General features: G+C 38.6%; 1 protein-coding gene across 4 annotated transcripts in view; it reads right to left on the bottom strand.

Moving 5' to 3' along the window:
* The window catches only part of LOC102263045 (mitogen-activated protein kinase kinase kinase MLT), a 148,203-nt gene that overhangs the window by 52,707 nt on the left and 73,814 nt on the right, over positions 1–21,682 (bottom strand). For all 4 annotated transcript variants that reach the window (XM_014545992.1, XM_005857590.2, XM_005857589.2 and 1 more), the window contains exons 6-10: positions 17,713–17,741; positions 17,461–17,598; positions 11,925–12,011; positions 6,944–7,018; positions 1,882–1,988 (exon numbers count right to left, since the gene is read on the bottom strand). In XM_014545992.1, the coding sequence (XP_014401478.1) occupies positions 1,882–1,988; positions 6,944–7,018; positions 11,925–12,011; positions 17,461–17,598; positions 17,713–17,741 (436 nt within the window). The remainder of the gene's footprint in view (positions 1–1,881; positions 1,989–6,943; positions 7,019–11,924; positions 12,012–17,460; positions 17,599–17,712; positions 17,742–21,682) is intronic.

Raw genomic sequence — 21,682 nt, 5'->3', positions numbered from 1 at the left:
GAGAGAGATAGAAACATCAATAATGAAAGAGAATCATCAATTGGCTGCCTCCTGCATGTCCCCTACTGGGGATCAAGCCCACAACCCCAGACGTGTGCACTGACTGGGAATCGAACTGTGACATCCTGGTTCATGGGTCCACGCCCAACCACTGAGCCACACTAGTGAGGCTTGAAGATGCTTTTTATGTTTAACTGTAAAACCCTTTGGGCATATGTCTTTGTCCACATCTCTACTTCCTTAGAATAGATTCCTAGAGATGGAATTTCTCTGACAAATGGTATGAAAAATTTAAAGGTTCCTGATCCTAACTGATTTCTGGGAAGGCTGTATCAGTTTACAATCCTGCCAGCCATGTGTGAGAGTGCCTGCCTCACAGTCCATATACATGGAGGAATAGCAGTGCTTTTAATTAACCTTCACCAGTTTGATAGGTAAAATATTATTATCTACTTCATATACTGTGAATGTTATAAACAGGGATGAATTTTAAACAAAACAAACTATATTTTGCAAGAACTCTGAGGGAGGAAGAACCATGCACCTCCTGAGGGACTGAAAGCCAGAAATAAAGGACAGACCGATGCTCTTCAGATGAGGCTCTGGGGCCAGAGGAAAGTGAGTCTCATGAGTCTTACTAAGTATTTTGGCTTCTGTCCTAGAGTACTGGGCACCCCTTTATATGGACTTACTATTTTGTATATTTGTACTGAACTCTTATTGTAGGAAAAAATATTAATTTTACATGTTTTGCTAATTATTTCAGCCCAGAACCAAATCCTTTGTGCCTAGACTAGAGCGGACAGTATTCCTTTTGTGTCCCTAAATAAAAATTCATTTAACTCGCTGACCTTTGATAACGATTTCAAAAGAATAAAAATAAATAAAGTTATTGTAAAACACCAACCGAACAGCCCAAAAACATGTCTAAGAACAGGAGAAAACAACTTCATCGTTTCCAAAGCACATGCAGTATTCATTTGGCATCAGCAGGTGGCGCAAGGCGTCTCATTACCGCCTGGGCTCTCAGGAGCAGAGAGGCAGTTACTTAAGTCTCTGCTGAGTCAGGGAGGAATGTCAGCTCCCAAACATGCTATTTATATTCGAGCATCATGTGACCTGGCTCAAATGTCTCATCCCAGGCTTACTTCTTCCACTCACACAATACCATTTTCTCATTACTGAACTTGTTTTACACTTGACACAATTTAATAGGATTTATAACATCTAAAGTTTTCTTTCAAAAGTGTTTTTATAGTCTATAGTCTCCCTACCTTCTCCATCAACATAGAGTGCTCTCTGCAAATTTCCAGGCAAACAGTATTTTTATTTCTCACTGGACAGAGGCCAACGCTTCCACCACAGAGTGTACACAGAGAAATGTAACTAACTGTCCTGTGTCTCAGAAGATATGATTTCAATAGTCTTTCCACATACTCACGCAACAAGCTCAGAGGGGAACTCTCATTTTTGCTTACATATGAAATGGAAGACTTATTAGATCTCCAGAAATTTTTAACACAAAAACAAAACAAGCCTAGTCAGTGTGGCTCAAGTGATTGAGCATCAACCTATGAACCAGGAGGTCACGGTTCGATTCTCCGCAGGGCACCTGTCCAGGTTGTGGGCTTGATCCCTAGTTTGGGGAGGGGGGTGCAGCAGGCAACAGAACAATGATTCTCTCTCATCACTGATGTTTCTATCTCTCTCTCCCTCTCTCTCTGAAATCAATAAAAATATTAAAAGCAAAATAAAAAGCCACAATTTCTAAGCTATTCTTAGAAATCAGGATTGTCATCTAGTTTTCTGGTTCTCTTCTTTGCTTCAGTAAGTCCTGGTCCTTGAAGCCAGAAGAGGTGCCTGCTGAGCAGGCCTACCTACCTCCACTCCGCCTTGTTGTGCAGGAATGAGTTACACTGGTCGGGAAGGTTAGTGTCATTTGACATGGACTCCAGAATTGAAATGATTTGCTTGAAAGACGGCCGTTTCTGAAGAAGAGAAAATAAATAACCACTTGTTAGAAATTCAGATAGATCTTCAAGAGAAAATCTATAAGCACAGTAAGACATTCAACTTATCATGACAAAATAAAATAGGATGTAAAGTCCTAATTTAGTCAGTTTACAACCGCCAGACCACTCAGGGTTAGGGAACTGTATTCCTTATTTTCAATCAATTATTCATAAGGATAGACTCATGCCTTTTTTCCATCTGTGGCCTCCGTTTGGAATAATTTCAGTTTTCCTTCAGGTAAGGAAAGTACTAATTCTCTCTTTGACCTGGGTATGATTAAGGACTCCTACTAGTAAAAGGCAAAAGTTAAGTCCTTTAAAACTCTATGTGATAAAGCAAGCATGTAAACGTTAATAGTAGAGTCTAGGCTAGGGGATAGGTATAGCAGTATTCGCTGTAAAATTCTTTCAACTTTTCTGGATGTTTGAAAATGTGTATAATAATTTTTTTTGGAGAAAATCTACTTATAAACTTATCAGAACCAACAAAACTTCCTAAACCACTTGCTCAGAAAATTTCCCCAATTTAAAAGCCATCATAACTTAATTGTTCTCAATATTTATTCCACATTGTAACTAACTTTGGTGCTGGAAAACACTAGGATACTGTTTAGAAGAAATTGAAAAGGGAGTGGTTAGGTGTATTTCTTTAGCTTACAGTAACTACAGTAGTCTATCTCTTTAGACTGGAGCCAAGGTTGAGAGAAAAGGTTAAACCAAAAATGGAGAAAGATAATAAAAGTATGATGCATATTCTCTCTTCATCATGCCTCATAATTATAGCATTTCTGAATAAATTACAGTTGCGGCAATTAAAACATGCATTTTAATTTAGGAGCAAAAAACAAGAAGGAACAATGTTGAGGTGCTTGCTCTCAGGACTTGAGTGCTTCCTACATTAAGAAAGGCAATTTTCCCGTTTCTCAGGAATATAAAATGGAGAGATTTATTCTGAGTTCTTTTTTTCCCCTGAGTTCTTCTGAGAGAGAGAGAGAGAGAGAGAGAGAGAGAGATTAAGAGAGGGCAAAAGTAGCAAAATGTCACTAATATATATCAAGCCTTCTAATAAGCAAAAAAGAAAAATGCTGTAAATAGGAAATTTGAAAAATATTGTCTTCTTTTGACTTTGTTCCCATTTTAATTTCTACCACTATGTGTAAGGTCACAAAATTTTAATTATTTGTATAGGAACAAATATATAATAAATATAGGATTTTCATTTTGCATTAAAAAGGCAGAAGAATTAATGAAGTTTTAAGTAATATATTCCTACATAATCATTCTTGCAATAAGGTGAAATTCTTTTGTAACTGGATGACAAGTACCCCTAGGAAAAAATCTTAATTTTATCCATAGAATATACTCTCAGAGAGAAATTATCAAAGTGAACATTTAACCAAGCAACACCAATGCAGACTTTTGTGGTACTGATAGTTTATGAATACTCTGACTGCAGAAGGCAAGATTTGGGCTAAGGTCTTATGTAAGTTCCTCTGAAGGAACTTAATTTCCTTTCAGGAATTATGCAGGCGTTCCTTACTTAAAAATCACAACGAGGCCCTTTATTAAGCATCCGCACACAGCATTTCTTTAGTTATCTTCATTTCGTAGATAAGGAAAATCAGTCTCAGAGAAGAATCAACCGCCCAGCATCACACAGGAAGCAGGCCACAGCGCCAGGGACCACGCAGGTAAACCTGCAAAATGCTTTACCACATGAGGGTAAAACAGGACTTCCTTTTAAATTCAGGGCTTTAACTGTTACCTTTTTTCTTATTTAGAAATGTCACTTTAGAACTTGAACCAATACCTACCTTCACTTCCTTCTTTTCTTCAATGAAATATTTTGAGCCCCGGGGGTAAGCCACTGGAATGACGGGGCATTAACCTAAAACCAGCTTGCTCTTGTACACATTTCCTCCTCCTCATTGCAAAAGAACACATTTTTATAGCTGAATATTTTAATCTATGTGTTAATATTCTAAAGCCCGAGGACTGGAAAAAATATTTTAACCGACTATTATATGTGCACAGGTCTGGGCACCAACTTCTGGTTGGAATGCTATGTACTTCCAGCCAGAGAACTAAAACAAGCCTGGGTTGGCTGCTTCAGTCAACCACAAATTGGGCATCTATTTACTCAACTTATGTAAGGTGCTATAGGGAAACACATATTAAAACTAGCTCTATTCCCTTATACATCCTGCAATCAAGTCAGGAAGAAAAAAATATTTTTAAAAATACAACAGTACAAGGTAAGGCACTAGCCCAGATTGTGGGTTGGGAAAAGAAACACTAATTATAGGCCAGAGTAAACAGGGTAACCAGGGAAGCTTGATGATGAAGTGATGAGGGGAGAAAAGACAAGAAGGGAGAGCATGTTTGGGAATGAAGGTGGGAGGCGTGTCTGGAGGAGCTGAACGATGGAGCTGGGAAGGTGGGCTGCGGCTGGGCGTATAATCGGGTCAAGAACAGGTGCCATGTCTTAGTTTTATCAAAATAAAATGTCATGAATTTAGAAATAAAAACCGATCAAACTTTCTTTATACTTCACATGGCTAGAACACAAGATTCCTTTGGTCCTAAGGAAGTTCAGCTTAGCACACCTTAAATCAGGGGTCCTCAAACTTTTTAAACAGGGGGCCAGTTCACTGTCCCTCAGACCGTTGGAGGGCCAGACTATAGTTTAAAAAAAAACTATGAACAAATTCCTATGCACACTGCACATATCTTATTTTGAAGTAAAAAAACAAAACGGGAACAAATACAATATATGTATTTGCTTGTGGCCCGCGGATCGTAGTTTGAGGACCCCTGTCTTAAAGGCATCCAACTTCATGGCACCAACATGGGGACTAATGTTCTGTGCTGATAGGTGTTTATACTACCATTTCATTAATGCACCATAACTGTACATTCTCAGAATTTTAATTAAGGTAGTACAGAGTTTCTGATTAAGAAATTCACAACCTGCTTTGCATACTGAAATATAATTACAATTATAGAGATCTAGTTGCACTAATCTAATTCAATGCAAATAATTTCAGGTGAAATTTCTATTTAAATGTCAGAGAGGAAAATACTGACAGAATTACTGTATATGCCACAATGGATATCTAACTGGGAGAAAAAGTATGAAAAGGGTAGTATGATACTATTTCAACAGTACAAAATAACTGTTCTACAGCAAGCTTGCAAGTAGCCACTTATAGTTTCTACTGGATTAGTTACAAAGTGCAGGCCTTTATCTTAATGCTTAAAAATTTCCATATTCTGAAAACTCTCACTCTAAAAGAATAGAGCTGAAACAGGAATAGGGCTGCCCACTCAAAACCTATGTAACTTTGTCACGGAATACTAATAAAAGCAACAGCTATCCTAGATAAAAATACCAAAACAGTTTATACATTTTATAAAGGACTCTACTTTTTAAAAGACAAAGGCAGTTTGATGAACAGGAGTAAAAGCAAAGGTGGAGGCTGTTGGTAATGAGAGGAAAGGCAAATGGTCAAGGCCGGGGGGTGGGGGGGGACCGCAGCAAACCCTTCTAAGACAAAGCATGGGCAGCCCAGCAGCAGGGGCAGGCAGCTCGAAGGGGCCCTGCTGCACTGCTGGCTACACTGCTGTACCTGATGTTCAGCTGTTCTCACCTGATGGTGCAGAACAATGTGCTGGGAAACTTCACATATGATTCATCAGGAATTCTGAGTTACACTAACACAATCCCCATCCTCCCCAATTATTTACGAGTTATTCCCACTAGAGAAACATGTAGAACAGCCTATATGTTATCATTCATTCCTCTTGAGGGCCAGACTGGAACTGGGTTTAAATTAAGGAAGAAATTCCATTCTTAAGTTTTTATTTTTAGATCTCTATTTAAAAGGTCAGGTTGCAATAGATATATTTCCATGACAAACTGGACACATTGAAAATATAAAATTTTAGTTCCTTTCTTGAGTATAACTCTCTTACTATAGGCAAAGTTTAATCTGTGGGACTCTTTATTTTTAACTTCTTATTATGGAAAATTCCGAACATACACAATGATAGAATAATATAATGAACCTCCATATACCTATCACTCAGCTTCAAAAATTATAGCTAATCTTATTTCATTTATACCATCAACCATTTCCTTTCACTTTATTTTGAAGCAAATCCAAGACTAGCCTATCATTTTCTCTATAAATATTTCCGTATGTATGTGAGAGTCTTTTAAAATGATCTTTGTAGGGAAAGGAAATGGGCCATTCATGCTTAAATGTGATAACCACATGAAAGCCGAAGTTTGGAATTTCTCCAACTCCATTGTGATTGTCTAAAAAACATCACTGAAACTGGACAGGAAGTAGGTACCAAGGTTCTCTCCAAGGGCTACTTCTGGTCTTTGGTTCAAGGGCAATAGAGTGTAGTGGATAAGAGCAGGGACTCCTGTCAGACTGCCTGGGTTCATGTCCAGCCCCACCACGTATTAGCAGTGTGGCCTTGAGCTCATTACTCTACCTCTGTGTGCCTTGATTCTTCATCTATAAAATGAGGATAATGATGGTGCCTATTTCATAGAGCTATTGTGAGGAATGACTTAATATACATAAAGTATTTGGAACAGTGCCTGACGTATAATAAGCACTGTGTGCTAGCCATCTTTAAAACATGAAGGTGCAATAGTTACCATTAAAGATGAAAAAGAAAGGAACAAATTTCTCTTTATTGAGTCAAGAATGTCAGAGTGCTGTAAGAAAGACCCATTTTATTGAGTTTCTAGGGGTCAAGATAAGCAGATGTGAACAAAAAGCCTTCACAGTCAATCTGGGGAACAGCAGCTCAGCTTTGCTTTGTAATAGATTTTATTACCCCTGACCCCCAAATTCAAAGCCAAACAAGTGAAATTCCAGAGTTCTGAACAGCAACAAAAAACGTATACATACCTTGGCATCAGCTTCCCAACACTGATGTAACAGTTCAGCAAAACTTCTGGGGCAACTGCTTGGAATGGTTAATCTCTACCATAGAGAGTAAAAGCAAAATAAAACATAAGGATTTGCTCATTAAGGAAAGAAAATACTAACTGAAGGGTCATAAAAGAATTAAGAGCTTGAACAAGGTATTGCATTTAAATCTTCCATTGATTAATATATGACAGGTGAGAGTTTATGTTTATAGTCATAATACCTAATCTCTGAAGACACTTGTACTTTTCCTCTAAAAAATAATCGCAATGGATGGAGAATCAGGTTCAGCACAACAAAGGTTTTAAACAAAACATCAAGTCTAAAAGAAACTACCTAAGGAGAGGGGCAAGTCTGAACTTAAATACAAAATCTAAAACCACAAATCTATTACTGCACTTTTATAGGCAACTGTGAAATACGCAAACAGGCCGGGCAACTCGGAAACCAGTTCCGTTTTGGCAGTAGACAGACAACCGTGAAAACATCTTCACTACAACCACAGAGCCAGTTTTAATGAAGCGCGAGCTCTGCCATTGGTAAATAGGACGTTCTGAATGCACGGTTCATTACGGCTCCGTTTTACTCAAACTCATAAACGATAAGGACCCGGCACAACAAAGATGACAGTGTGAGGATCGGTGCCGTTCTAACGTTCCCCAGCGGTGGTTCTCACAGAACATATCATGCTCCTGGAGGCTGTGTAGAAATCCATGGGAGCTTTTCTGTTTGTTTTAGAAACTGCTGGGTTGCCCCTGAAGCAGGTCAAGAATGCAAGCCATCCTTCAATATACAGGGAAGTTCTACTTGATTAAGAATCGCTTATATTCCTTCAAGCTTCAAATGCCCCATGTGCATTCATGTCAGGAAAACAAGCAAACAATGAGGTTTACAACTGTCTGAGCCTAGAGTCTAACACTGACTTACAAATAAACACAAAGTACTTTTTGAATAGCTTTTAAGTGCACTGAATGTTCTAAGAACGCAATTACCAAATGAAATAAATCAAGGGCTGAGTGAGTTTTGCACTAACTAAAATTTTTGGAAAATGTCACAGACAACAGTGTTGCTCATGCATGGTACTGGAGTCATTAACCCAACTCTATCTGCATTTGTGGCTGTTGAAGTCTATTTATCCATAGGTGCCAACACCTAAAACTGCTCCATGACCTCACTGTGGTCATGCCTGAACATTCACACATTGCAAGTGCAATACACATTCCATTAATTTCTTCTTTATATTCCATTAGAGCACTATATTGACTTAAAATCTAATGTGTGTAGGTAGGTTGTATTACCTCTGAATTTCATTTAATGGAAGTAGAGGTGGGCGTTAACACACAGTTATAAAAAGAGCACTGGGGGTGCTGGAGTTGAGAACTGCTGCACTAAGAAGTACTGGGAACATTTATTCCACAGTATTGTTCGACAAAGAAAGTTTTGCAAATAGGAAACTTAAAACTGAACTGAGTTGGTTGGATTGGGGAGAGGCTATGCGTAAATTAGAAAAATTGTTGCCTTGGCAAGAAAACAGACTATCTATATTTGGAATTACAGATAATCTTAAAATCAAAATAAAACAAAATAAAAAATAAAATTAAAAACCCTCTCCGAGTTGGGGGCTATGCTAAACATCTTTTAACTTCCAGCCTAGTGATTTCATAGACTAGCATACAATGTACTGGTAATAAACTGTAATGTGAACTGGGACCTTTTGATGAAGGTCAAAAGAAAAATCAGGTGTTTACTTTTCTTAAAAATAAGACGGTTGGGGTGGCAACTAATAAAACAGACAGTAATTGCAATTATGCAACTGAATGTGCCTCATGTGTAAAGAAAAATAATTTTTCATAAAGGATAACATTTGCAATACAACTTTACCTCAACATTTTTTTCTAAGAACTGAAATGTGAACAGAATGAATATGGATACTGATCATTTCTATTGTCTTTTCTTACTAACAAACTTTTTAGATGCCCTATCTGGGACACTGTACAAGGAGACATAATTATTTTAAATGATCAGACAAGGTCAGTTAAATCTAGACTCAGGCTTTTAAAAAATATATGTTTTTATTTATTTCAGAGAGGAAGAGAGAGGAAGTGAGATAGAAACATCCATGAGAGAGAATCATTGATGGGCTGCTTCCTGCACGCCCCCTACTGGGCATTGAGCCTGCAACCTGGGCATGTGCCCTGACTGGGAATTGAACCATGACTTCCTGGTTCATAGGTCAACACTCAACCACCGAGCCAAGCTGGCTGGGCCATATCTGTCACATTTAAGATATTTATTATTAATGCTGTCTTCTATAAGGGTCGTTGCCTTCTATAAGGGTTCGTTGTTTGCTTTGTAAAGTTTAACAGTGCTTTATGTATCTGGTTTTAATAGGATTTAATATTAGGAAAAACTATTGTTTAAAGATTTTATTTCATTATTTCGGGTTTAGAAGCAAAGACCTTCAGATATAATTTTTAGACAGTACTGCTCTTCCTATAGATGCAAAAAGCAACCTTAAATGGTGAAACCAAATAAGGTGTACAGTCTTGTTAAGAGTAATGTATCAATGTCCAATTCCAGGTTTTGATATACTATACCTATGTGTCACCAGTGGGGGAAGCTAGGGGAAGAGTACCCAGAAATTCTTGATATTTTTCAACTTCCTGTGACTCTATCATTTCTTTAGAATAAAATGTTAATACGAAAAGATAACCCTACTATTTGGATATAGGTACATTCTAGGGTGACTAGTTCACATTTTAAATATCTCCCTGGAAATTTAAACATACCATTCTTTATTTAAATGAGGCTTATTTTTAATAAAACACAGCTTTGTCTTCTCAACTCAATAACCCAAGACACCTTCTTCAATGGCAATGGAAACTACATTTATGCTTAATTTTCATATTTTTGACAAATAAATATTGTACACAGTAAGAACAGACAGATAAATAAATATATTTGTAATGCCCAGTTTTCCTGAAGTTCATTAGAAAATTGAGAAAACTTATTTCACCATATGGGTTTTTTCAACTTACTAGTATATGTGATAACTACAATATGGGAGGTATTTGAGCAGTATCCCTCAGTTATTAGCTGATCGTAAGATCACACCATGGATAAAACAGTAGTCCACTTTAGAGGGTTCCTGGGGATAAGGGGGAGCTGGCCTCCTTGTATACATGTTGAGGAGGTTCTGAAGGTTATGGATGATTCCCAACCCTCAAGTCAACTATCCAAAGGCACCTTCTAAATTCATTTTTCTCTTCAGCTTTAAAATTCCTTGATGGGCACTCCAATGTTTTGAAAGTACTTTAGATTTATACCTATTCTGCCATCCTTTAGATGAAATGTTACTTAAAAGATTAATTATTCTGTCCTTATACATATTTTGAGGGTCCGGTTAGCTTTAAAAAGAGTTTATCTTGAAACAAGGTAGAGAGGAAAAAATGATATTGAGCGCTCTGCTCCAAAGTCAACGGAAGGTCAATAATTTTCTTCATTCTCATTTGTAAAGCCAGAACCAAATATCTAATCATCCCACTGGCAAAAGAAACAGAACAGAACAAGTGGGTTTTCATATCATGAAAATATCAGTTCTCCTGTATGCAAGGCCTGATTTAATTGCACACCAGGAACTACTCCCACATTTAATTAAAACAGAGCAGTTCCTGTGAAACAATGAGTAAGACACATTCTTGAACGTAACTCCTTTTAATTTTTCTTAAATTGGCAGCACTCTCCTATCAAGTTCAGTTATCACGAACATTTCATCCATTCTCAATGGCTCAGGAGGACAAATTAATAACTCTGGATTATGTGATCTAAAATATGGAAACCTGGTTTCTCTTAGTCAATAGCAGCTATTTGATTAATCTAGTTTGTCCCTGCACTCACATGGGGAGTAGATCTATCTAATTCTTTTAAAAGTACATTAAAAAGGGACTCTCTCTCTCTATATATATTCATCTTTTGCAAAATATTTTACCCTCAGGTTACACTCTTACCCTTTGTAGGGGGCACAGACCAGGTTTGGAAATGAAGAAGTTCTGTGCAATGAAGTTGTTTTGCATTGCAAAGACAACCGCGTGCTTCCATGACATGATCTAAGTTCTCATAATACCCTGACACTGGATGCTTCATCCGTATGCTGAAAATTTCCATGGCTGTGCGTTTCAGTCACAATTTTAAACCTTTCAAAACGTAGTTGCTCTCTTTGATATGAATGTACCATGTTCTCTGATGTAGGCTCATAGGTCCAACTAACTGAAAGCCTCAATTTGTGGGAAGAAGAAAAGCGAGGCTGGGGACACAGCACAAACGGTGTTTACGCCACTGAAGTTCTTTTGAAATGGAAAGGCTCTGCATGAAGAAGCGCACAGTTATGCCACTGCCTCGGCAATTCCAGCGAGGAGCTCATCTTCAATGTAGTGCTCAACGTAGGTGGCAAAACTGTAATTTTTCCCTTTTTTGAAACTATTTTTTCTTCTTTTATTTTTGAAATTCTCATCTAAGCGACAGTTTCTTGTACTATAGTGACTCCTGCTGGGAGAGGTAAGTTGAAGTAGCTGAAGGTCTCTTACAGATATATCAACTCCCAGCCAGTAAAAAAGATGTCCTAAACGCAGGAGATGGAGTTAAACTGTTCCCCTACCTTGGACGCAATGGCTTCTTTCATCACTAAGAACAAACCCCTAGGTTTTACAATTGAGACTGAGAAACTAGTACAGTACTTGTACAATTTTTGATCTACAGCATCACGACGTGAAGCTGCAACAATTAGATGTAAAGGGTCCATTCATGAGGAATAACATCACTTTGACCCTTTGTGTTAGCTCCTACTGCTAATCTTTCCATAAGCGTGAACTTACTTTCAATTTGAAGAAGATGAAAAAGTCTTTTGCAAAACCCCAATACTGTTTTCTGATCTATGTACCTGAATGGAGAATCGTAGTCTTACCTCGTTTTTTTCCACTACAAGCCAAGCTACTTGTAATCCTTCCAAACCTTTAAAGGGGACCTCCCTTGTTAGCATCTCCCAGAGAACCTGGAACAAAAAGAAAATGGAATTTTTATTCTTGTACTTTATATTTTGGCATATTACTGAAACTTTATGTAACACTTAACTGTATCCAATTACCAGACACAACCAATCCCATCTGTAGAAACTTGGGCAAAATGTATATATTCATGCATAGGACTCCTTCCATATATTATATACATTTTTTAAATAAAAAAATTCTGATTTAGAAATTAGAACATCTAGAGCCAGACTTCAATTTTTATGAGAACAATGGGCTTAAGTGATTTAACTTTATCTTGTAAGTGATTAGAATTCTCAGGTATACCCATAAATTAGATTTTATATTTTGTTAGTTAAAACTCTTCCCACCTTCAATCTCTGATACATTTCACTATAAAATAAATAATAACTAGGAATTAAAACATTTTTAAAGGTCCAATATGGTCTCATCATAAAAAACAATCAAGCCTCAAATCTAAGTCACTGGCTAAACCACTTATCCCATAATAGTAGGTACTTGCAAAATTGTAACATTTAGACTTTGTGTTTTGGAGAAATATCTCAAAATGTGTGCAGTGGTCGGCAAACTGCGGCTCGTGAGCCACATGCGGCTCTTTGGCCCCTTGAGTGTGGCTCTTCCACAAAATACCGACTTCTGTGCATGGCTCATGAAGTTTCAATCGCAATGTACATGTGCGCCCACACATGGTATTTTGTGGAAGAGCCACACTCAAGGGGCCAAAGAGCTGCACGTGGCTCGCGAGCCGCAGTTTGCTGACCACTGGTCTAAGGGATTAATTTTTATCCATAATTTGTTAATACTATATTCTAAAATGTAATAACATAATTTGTTAATACTATATTCTAAAATGTAATAAAAACTTTATGCACATATATAGACTGAGAATGTGTGTGTGTGTGAGAGAGAGAATCAATGTGTGTGTCCATCTGTCCGCAGCCTTGAGATCAGCATAATTAATAAACTGGCACTGGCGTGCCCAAAGAAAGTAAACTGACTCTGGGAAGGCTGAGAGCAGCCAATGATTTTGGTTTCATTTTAAACACTAAGTAATGGAGATTTTTACACCCAGTTACTTTCTCTATTTATACAAATGAGAATCAAAATTTGAGTCTACCAATACTTTGTGAAGTGCAAAAAGAAAAGTAATTCTGATTTTATCAATAATAATCCTAACAACCACTATCGTTGATTGATTGATTATGTTCCAGGCACTGTTAAACCCTTTGTTATCGAGATAACAAGATATGTTATCAAGATTAATATTGACTCACTGGAGAGAGATTATCCTCATTTTATAGATGAGGAAACTAAGGCTTAAAGAAAGTTAAATAAACTTGCCCGAGACACTCAGTTATCAAGTAGCAGAGCTAGAACAGGAACCTGCTGTCTCACCCTGAAGGTCAAACTCTCAACCCCATGTCACTCTACAGAAGGAAAAGCTGAAGCACAGGGAGAAGGTGACATGCCATATTTCAGGGTGGGGCCATGGCAGAAACACATTCAGCAGTTTTGATATATATTTCTCTGGTTCTAAAAACAAACAAAATTTCTAAGTAAGAATACAGACTGAAGATATATACTGTACTCCAGCAACTCCTATAAACCTTTAGCTCTACTAGTATGTCCACTATTTCCTCAGTCGATGCTATGTGAGCCATACATGTTATTCGAGCCATAACATTTCCAATGAATTCTGGATGACATGAAGATAATTAGCAGGAAAATCAGGGAAATTGGCAGATGCTGCTCACGCAGGAGAAAAAAAATTCAATGAAGCCTCTTTGGGCTTTTAATCAAATGTGTAAGATACTTCTTTTGAGGAGCTACTGAATAATTCTATTTGAGGAATAGAAGAGATTAGGAAAAGATAAGGGGCATCCCAGAAGGAGACAGTTCTAGGGAAGACTGTAAGCAAAGGAAGGACGAGGCAGGTATGCAATCACACCTGACAGACGGCCTGCACAGGGGAGGGGCGGGGGCATGGAGAGGGCTGAGCAGGAAATGAAGCTCCTCACTTCGGTGCATTTACAGCTCCCCTGGTGTTGGGTTTGGGGAGGGGAAGGGATATGAAGTGCAAGTAAATTAATGGACTTGACATTCCTAAGGAGAATGGGAATCAGGCTCAAATAAATCAAATGCACTAGATCCAAAACGTTCAGATGAGCAGCTCGTGCCCCCCTGTCGGAGTCCGGCCCGCACACACAATATATTGTGCATGTCCAGACATGAAGACAGTCCGGGTTTTGTGAGGGAAAATGCAGAACCAAGAGCTTGGGGAATAACAGCAGAAAAAGATTTATGTCATTCTTGGTTCCAAAGTACGCAGTTGGAAGATGTCCAAGATCCAATAAGATCGTAGTTAATACTTCTCTCAGAGTTCTAACTCTGGGAAAACAAGACAGTTCACTGTCCTCCCTCTCCGTGTCTCTAAAGAGCTAGTCTACTGAGGGAGCCACTTGATGGAGGTAAACCTATCGGGGATGGCGTCATTAACCGCTCAGTTCTGAAGCCCAAATGAGGTCTGTAGTCTAATTCCAGTATCAGCACATCCCCTGACTTCCTATAATTAACTCACCAGATCCAGGAATGTATCAGAGAGTAGGAGGTCTGAGACAGGACAACAGCTTTTCCTACACTGAACACAATGACATTTGGCACACAAAAAGGCAACTTTGTTGAGGAAGTCATCTGGAGGCCTAAAAATATATTCAACTCTGCCTGAAAATATCAGTTATGGGGACGCAGGCCAAACATTGTGACCTTTCACCCTGAACATATTTTCCAACTTGTTTTATATCGAGACGTCCTCCCGTTTAAACTGCTCACAAGGAAATTTTCTATTTTCAGTTTACAGAAGAGAAACTTGGACCAGGGCAGCGTACTTTTCCTGCCTTGGCTTTGACAAATAATGGGAAGCCGTTACCTGAGCTGCCCGCTCTGGAGCAGGGCTCACGGACCAGACCGGCGGTGACGCGCGCTCTCTCAGCCACTATGTTCAAACCTGATTTGGCTGACAGCTTCTCAAAAGGCAATGCTTTCTGCATTGTCATCAGGGAAGCTTTGTTTTCAGAGAGTGCCTGGCCTGTGTTCTCAGAGGCTGCTTCTGCAATGATGATTGCTCTCCTTGAGTGTGGGGGTCACCTACTAAATACTCCTAGTTTGGTCCTTCAAGAGCCGTCATCAGAAGTGGGTAGAAAAATCTCTTCTCAAATGGAGAGAGAAACAACTGCCTGCCTAGCAAAGTGTACCAGCTTGGAAGGAAGGATCACAAGACCCATTCCTGGCATTCGCAGCCCATTTATTTTAGGGCTGGTTAGTCTTGCCCTGTGTTAAGGAGCAACAGGATTAGCAAGCTGGGGAGGGCTAGGGACTTTGATAATGTTAGGGGCTACATTCCTACAGCAAGTCTAAAAAAAAAATAAAAAAGAGCAAAAATATATTGGGAACTTGGGGGTGGGTTTCCAAAAAGGACAACTTTTTAAAATGGTCTTATTCATCTGTCTGTGACTGTTGCGTGTGTGGTGCTCAAAGAACAGAACAAAGTTCTAATATATTATGGGATCATTTATGCAAAGAGATGCTCCTTCTGAGAAATGAGTCCTGGCTACTCACCTAGTTTTAAAAGGACATCGAAAATTCTAAATAACCACATTGCTTTCCTAGCTTGGTGTCACTCTCAAAATTTATACATTGCAAACTTCTGAAACCAACCTGGCCCCTCCCTAACCACTGTCCTCTCCTGCTTTTAGGTAACACCTACATTGAACATGGAATACCTTTTTTTGTTTGTTTGTTTGTTTGTTTTTAATTGATTGTTTAAACACAAAGGCTCTGGAAAGCAGGCCTGGTACTTTTTCTTTCACTAATGGTGTTTATCTAGAACAGCATGTGGGAAGGGGTCAGAATTAAATAAAATCCCAATTTCCATTTATTATTAAATTAGGATATATGCACTTTTCTGAATGGAATTCTGCCTATATCTATGGGGTAAGAATAACCAGCACTCTCTTCAATACAGTAAAACAGAAGTTGTTTTAAAACAAACAGATTCACTGAAAAGGCATTTCTGTTTTCACCCGTTAAGAGACCACCCTAACATGAATGTAAAACTGATATTCAGAAGCATGTGCTGAAATTAGTTAAATTACTTGACAGAACCATTTATTAAGAATTTGTTAAATCCCGCAAAACAAAACAAAGGTAGGGTCAGTAAACAAGTAGGAAACCTAATTCGCGAAGAGAAATGCCCAGGCCCGACTATTGAAAGGCACTGCACAGTCACTAGAAGGAAAGCTTTTAAACAAACCAAACTGAACATTTGCAGCTTTGGAAAGGTGGTTCACACTGTGTTTAGCATGAGGGGTCTGTGGGTATGAGTGAAAGGGATTTTAAGTGGTACAGGAAGAAATCCTGAGCTCCGCCACAGAAGTCACCTCTCGGCATCTTTTATGGTTTACGTGTGAAAAGGGATTTGTTTTTCTTGGCTACTGCAACTAAGATTCTACTTCAGCTAAAGGAAAGCAGGCGGGCCCATTTCACACCAAAGTCTGGGCCACTGTAAGCCTTTAGAAGAAGGCAATGTGTGAAGTTTGTTTTCGTAAATGAAATACTACTAAAACCAAAAGCTCACTCTATGCATAACTCATAGTCGTAGTCTTTCAGGCGTAAAACTTCTGAGGTCAGGAAATTCCACAATGTGGGGAGCATTGTAAAAATAAAAGCCCTGTATGAGGACTGTGGGGTGCTAAAATGAGCCTCAAGTCTTAACTCATGTAAATGTGCAAAATAATTTAAAAACTATAATCACCCAACTATGCTGATGTATATTTATATGCATGAGCAAGTGAAAGCAGTGAGAAGTGTGGTCTTTTTTGAGTCACTCTGAACTGTTCTTCAGCCATGCTGCTCATCTTTGATCCCTCTTGCTCCACAGAGGGGTCTGCAAAGTGTGGCCTGCTGAGGAACGCAGACCAGTGCTAACAATAAAGGGTTTAAAAAAAACACCCAACACACACGCAAAATGCAATAAAGACTATGAATGGCCCTCAAAGTCTAAAATATTTACTATCTTGTCTTTTATAGACGAAGTTTGCTGGCTCCTGCTCCACTACAGTGAAGTCCTGTTCCAAACAACCCACTTTACCATTGACTTAGATACTCCACAGTCATGTCAACCCAGGACAGCACTCACCACAGGGTGCCTCAGGCCCACCAGCTTAGGTTCCATCTGAATTGCCTCTTAGAAGTGGCACTGGTTTCCCTTCAGCATAGGACAAAATAGCTCAGATGCATAAAAGTGATCAAAGTAAACATTCTAGTAATTACACTGTGCCAGGCATTCCACAAGAAACATCACTGTCTTAACACTGAGTTAAATTGTTGCATCCCACTTCTGTAGTTCGTTTGCTTTTTGTATTTCCTTTAGCAACAAGAAATAAGAAATGAACTCACCACACCATAGGAATACGTGTCACATGTTTCAGAAACAGGAAGACTTTGGATAACTTCTGGAGCCATCCACGGGAAAGTTCCAACCAAGGACATGTGTGTTGTATGGTTATGGAACCGAGAGGCACCAAAATCACAGATCTGAGAAAATAGAAATAAATATCAACTTCCTATTTCATGACTAATAAAAAACACAGTCATAAACAACTACCTCTGAAATTCACAATTTTTTAAAATTAAAAGAAATAGTCCTACCTTCAATACCCCATCAGCAGCTATAACAACTAAAAAAAAGAAAAAAAGAAAAATTATGACAATCATCTACTTTGTTGATCTTATACTGAAAAACCATAAAGTTCTATTTCTATCTTCCATATGGCATCATGATGGGTAAAATTAACATGGTTACTGCACTTTGAAAGATTTTGAAAGAAGGAGCTGACATGAAAACAAAATCAAAACAAGAATTCCATGAGGTACTTAAAAAGGCTTCTAAGACATTTAGTTAAACCAAATGTAGTACTGTCCAGCAAAAAACAAACAAACAAAAAACATAGATTAGTAGTAGTCCGGAGAACCAAAATTTTACTTGGGTTCTGCCGCTAGGCCGCCAACAAGGCATTGAGGAAGTCAGTAGCATTATTACTTCATGGTATATATGTTCTTTTCTCTCACAAGTGAAGAGTAATTTTCTTGAAGGCAGGGACAATATTCATTCATTCATTCAGTTATTCATACATTCATTCATTTAACAAATATTTGCTGAGCAAAGCCATATGTTCCATTCTGGAAGAAAAAGGTAAACAACACTACCATTGTCTCTACTCTTATGGAGCTTACAGTCTAATGGGTGAGACGATAAAAAATACATCTACATATATAAAAGCCTAAGCAACCATTTGACCGTCCGACTGGTAGCTATAACATGCAATGACCATCAGAGGACAGACGCTTCGACTAGTAGCTATGATGCGCACTGACCACCAGGGGGTAGATGCTCAACACAGGAGCTTCTGAGTTGTGGTGACTTGGCAGCTGTGGTTCTCACTGGAACCAGAGAGGAGGGAGCCTAATTCTGGGGTGCATCACCAGAGAACCGCCCTCTCACAATCTGGGACCCCTCAGGGGATGTCAGACTGCCAGTTTCACCCAATCCCCGCAGGCCAGTCTGAGGGACCCCACTGGTGCACGAATCCGTGCACTGGGCCTCTAGTCTATAATAAAGTGGGAGAAATTCCACGCTGAGAGGAGAGATTGCCATGTAACTAACAAGCAGGGATAGCTAACTGTAAGGAGGTCAGAGGAAGCTTCCTGGAAGAAATGATGCGTATGCTAAGACTGGAAGAACAAATTGGGATTAACCAGAGACTAGAGCAGTGATGGCGAACCTTTTGAACTCGGCGTGTCAGCATTTTGAAAAACCCTAACTTAACTCTGGTGCCGTGTCACATATAGAAATTTTTTGATATTTGCAACCATAGTAAAACAAAGATTTATATTTTTGATATTTATTTTATATATTTAAATGCCATTTAACAAAGAAAAATCAACCAAAAAAATGAGTTCGCGTGTCACCTCTGACACGCGTGTCATAGGTTCGCCACCACTGGACTAGAGAGCTGGGGGAGAAAAAGTAGTTTTCTAGGCACAAGAAAGAGCCTAACAAAAGGTCAGCAGAGAAAAAGACATGCGATTTTAGAAGACAGGGGCCAGCTCCAGAAGAGCCTCTGAGAGAAACGGAAAGCCAGTGAATGTTTTTTAGTGAAGGAATGAGTGGTCAAATGTGCAGAGGGGAGAGTATATTGGAGGAAAACAGAACTGGAGGCAAGGAGATCGCTGTGCGTGCCAGGTGTAGTCCAAGAGAGGGATGAGGATGCCTGTAGTGAGGCTGGGGGAAAGGGCAGATGTGGACCAAAGTCCAAAAACATGTAGGAGGCAGAACCAACTGGGCCTGGACAACTGGATCTGGGGGAGAAGGACTCAAGGATGCAATCAGATAAGGAGGCAATAGAGCATAATGGTTGAACAGGAGCTCTGGAATCAAGCTGTAATTCCTTTTCATCTAATTCCTGGTTTAGGCAGCTGGTATTGCCACTTCCCGAGAAAGGGAAGGCAGGAATAATTTTTTAGGGGATAGAGAGAAGATTAAAAGATCAATACTTTGCACTAAATACATTTTAGGGTCACATCAAATGTGGCCACATCCAATAAGCAGATAGATATATAGTTTTGAAGTTGGGATCTGTTTGGGAATGTTAATAAGCATATGGGGATTTTATAGGAGAGAGAGAATAAAAACATAAAGAGGGAGAGGAGTCTGGCCAGCGTGGCTCAGTGGCTGAGCATCGACCAGGAGGTCATGGTTCAATTCCCGATCAGGGCACATGCCCAGGTTGCAGGTTCAAACCCCAGTGTGGGTCATGCAAAATATATATATATATATACTTTTTTAAAGAGGGAGAGGACCAGGACCCTGAAGAACGAACTGTTTTTGGCATTTTTTTTCTAAGCCATGCAGTGTCTTGAACATGGTAGATGACAGGTACTTACTGGCTGTTACTAATGACCTTGCTAACTGGGGCGTGGGGAGGGATAGTCTTTGCATGATCTAATATATGGAAATAGGCTAAGGGTAAATGTAATACTATATATAAGCTATAAACTATTTCAGATAAAATGTAAATATTGATAATACTATATTCAGTTATTTTAAAATCCATTACTTTTTTCTTATTATAATATTAAAAGTACTCATTTTTAAATATCTAAGATTATAAAAACATGTAATACAGAAAATAAAAGTCTTGTTATTCCCTCTTCCAGAAAAAAAATAGGTCTATATTGTTTCAATGTGTATGTGTTTTCCCATCAAATAACTATACAAATCGTAGTTTTAAGAAATGGGGACATTCTCCATTGTTATTTAGTTTTCATTGTGACCGCATGAAAAAACACACCCATAATTTAATCATTCTCTTCTCATGAGATATTCAGGATATAGAGCTAAAGCAGATTAAAAGGAGAGAAATTAAATAACTTGCTTAGAGAGAAATTCTGAGAACTAAAAATTTTAAAGTCATAAAACTCTAATAGCTCCTCCAAGATTCTAGATTATTTTTAATGACTTCCTGTTAGCCAACTATATGTCAAAAGTGTATAGCACCTGAAGTTTAGGTCTAAGAAGAGCCAAAGGATAAGTGATAACCTAGAAGAAGGGCAGAACAATGAGCCACAGTCGACTGGCAGAGCCAAGCTGGTGGGACAGCCTGATGAGTGGCAGCTGCCAACAACATCCCTTTCTCCACCCCCAGAGCCTCACAGTCCTGGACTAGGAGCAAGGGTAGCTGGTCAATTCCCTGCTCCTCTCCCTCCACTTACCATAACTACCCATTCTAAGGATGGCACTATTAGTATACACCCATTTTAACTGCAGTGATTTAAAATTTTCCTAAAAATAAATAGTTCTCTTCCTCCTTACTTAGAAGAATCACGTAGAAAGCATGTAAATGATTCAATTAAAGCATGTAATTGAATTGATAGCAAGGTGCTTTTTATAAGTAGCAAACTCTGAGGTCTACTTCAGCTAGTGCTGGCTAGCCACATAATCCCACTGCCTTTTTCCATTAACTTTCAAGTGACGTGATGGAAGAAGCATTCTGTTCCACTCCTACTTGAAGGTAACTTACGTCTGACCCTGCAAGTCATTTTAAAATGCTCTCTCTCCATATTACAGGACCATACATAAACTTTAGAAAGTTCTGAAGGAGAGAAGAAAGAAAGAGTAAGGCTTTAATTTCTAAACTCCTAACTGTGCTGATCACTTTTGGGCACTACTCCAGGTAACATGACTGCCATAAAAGATTTACACCAAATAATTCAGAAGCAACAAGGACAAAACTCAAAACCACTAGTACAGAGAACCGTCTAAAAATAGGAGACTAGAAATACACGACTTTGAGCTTTGATTCAGCAATAGCTCTTTCAGAAAACGATTCTAAAAAAAATAATTAAGGATGTGTTGAAAAATTTTGATGAAAAGTATTAAGCTCAACATTTTTTGTCATAGAAAAAAATGACAAAAAATGTAAACAACCCACATATCTACTAGTACATTGCACTATTCATACAGTGAGATACTATGTAGCCTCTTCAAATAACATGGAGAAGCTTGATATTTATTTATTTATTTATTTATTTAAAATATATTTTATTGATTTTTTACAGA

The sequence above is a fragment of the Myotis brandtii genome, unplaced genomic scaffold (genome assembly GCF_000412655.1).
Source record: "Myotis brandtii unplaced genomic scaffold, ASM41265v1 scaffold112, whole genome shotgun sequence".
Lineage (NCBI taxonomy): Eukaryota > Metazoa > Chordata > Mammalia > Chiroptera > Vespertilionidae > Myotis > Myotis brandtii.
Note: the sequence above shows the minus strand (reverse complement) of the source record. Positions and strands in the feature narration are given on the sequence as shown.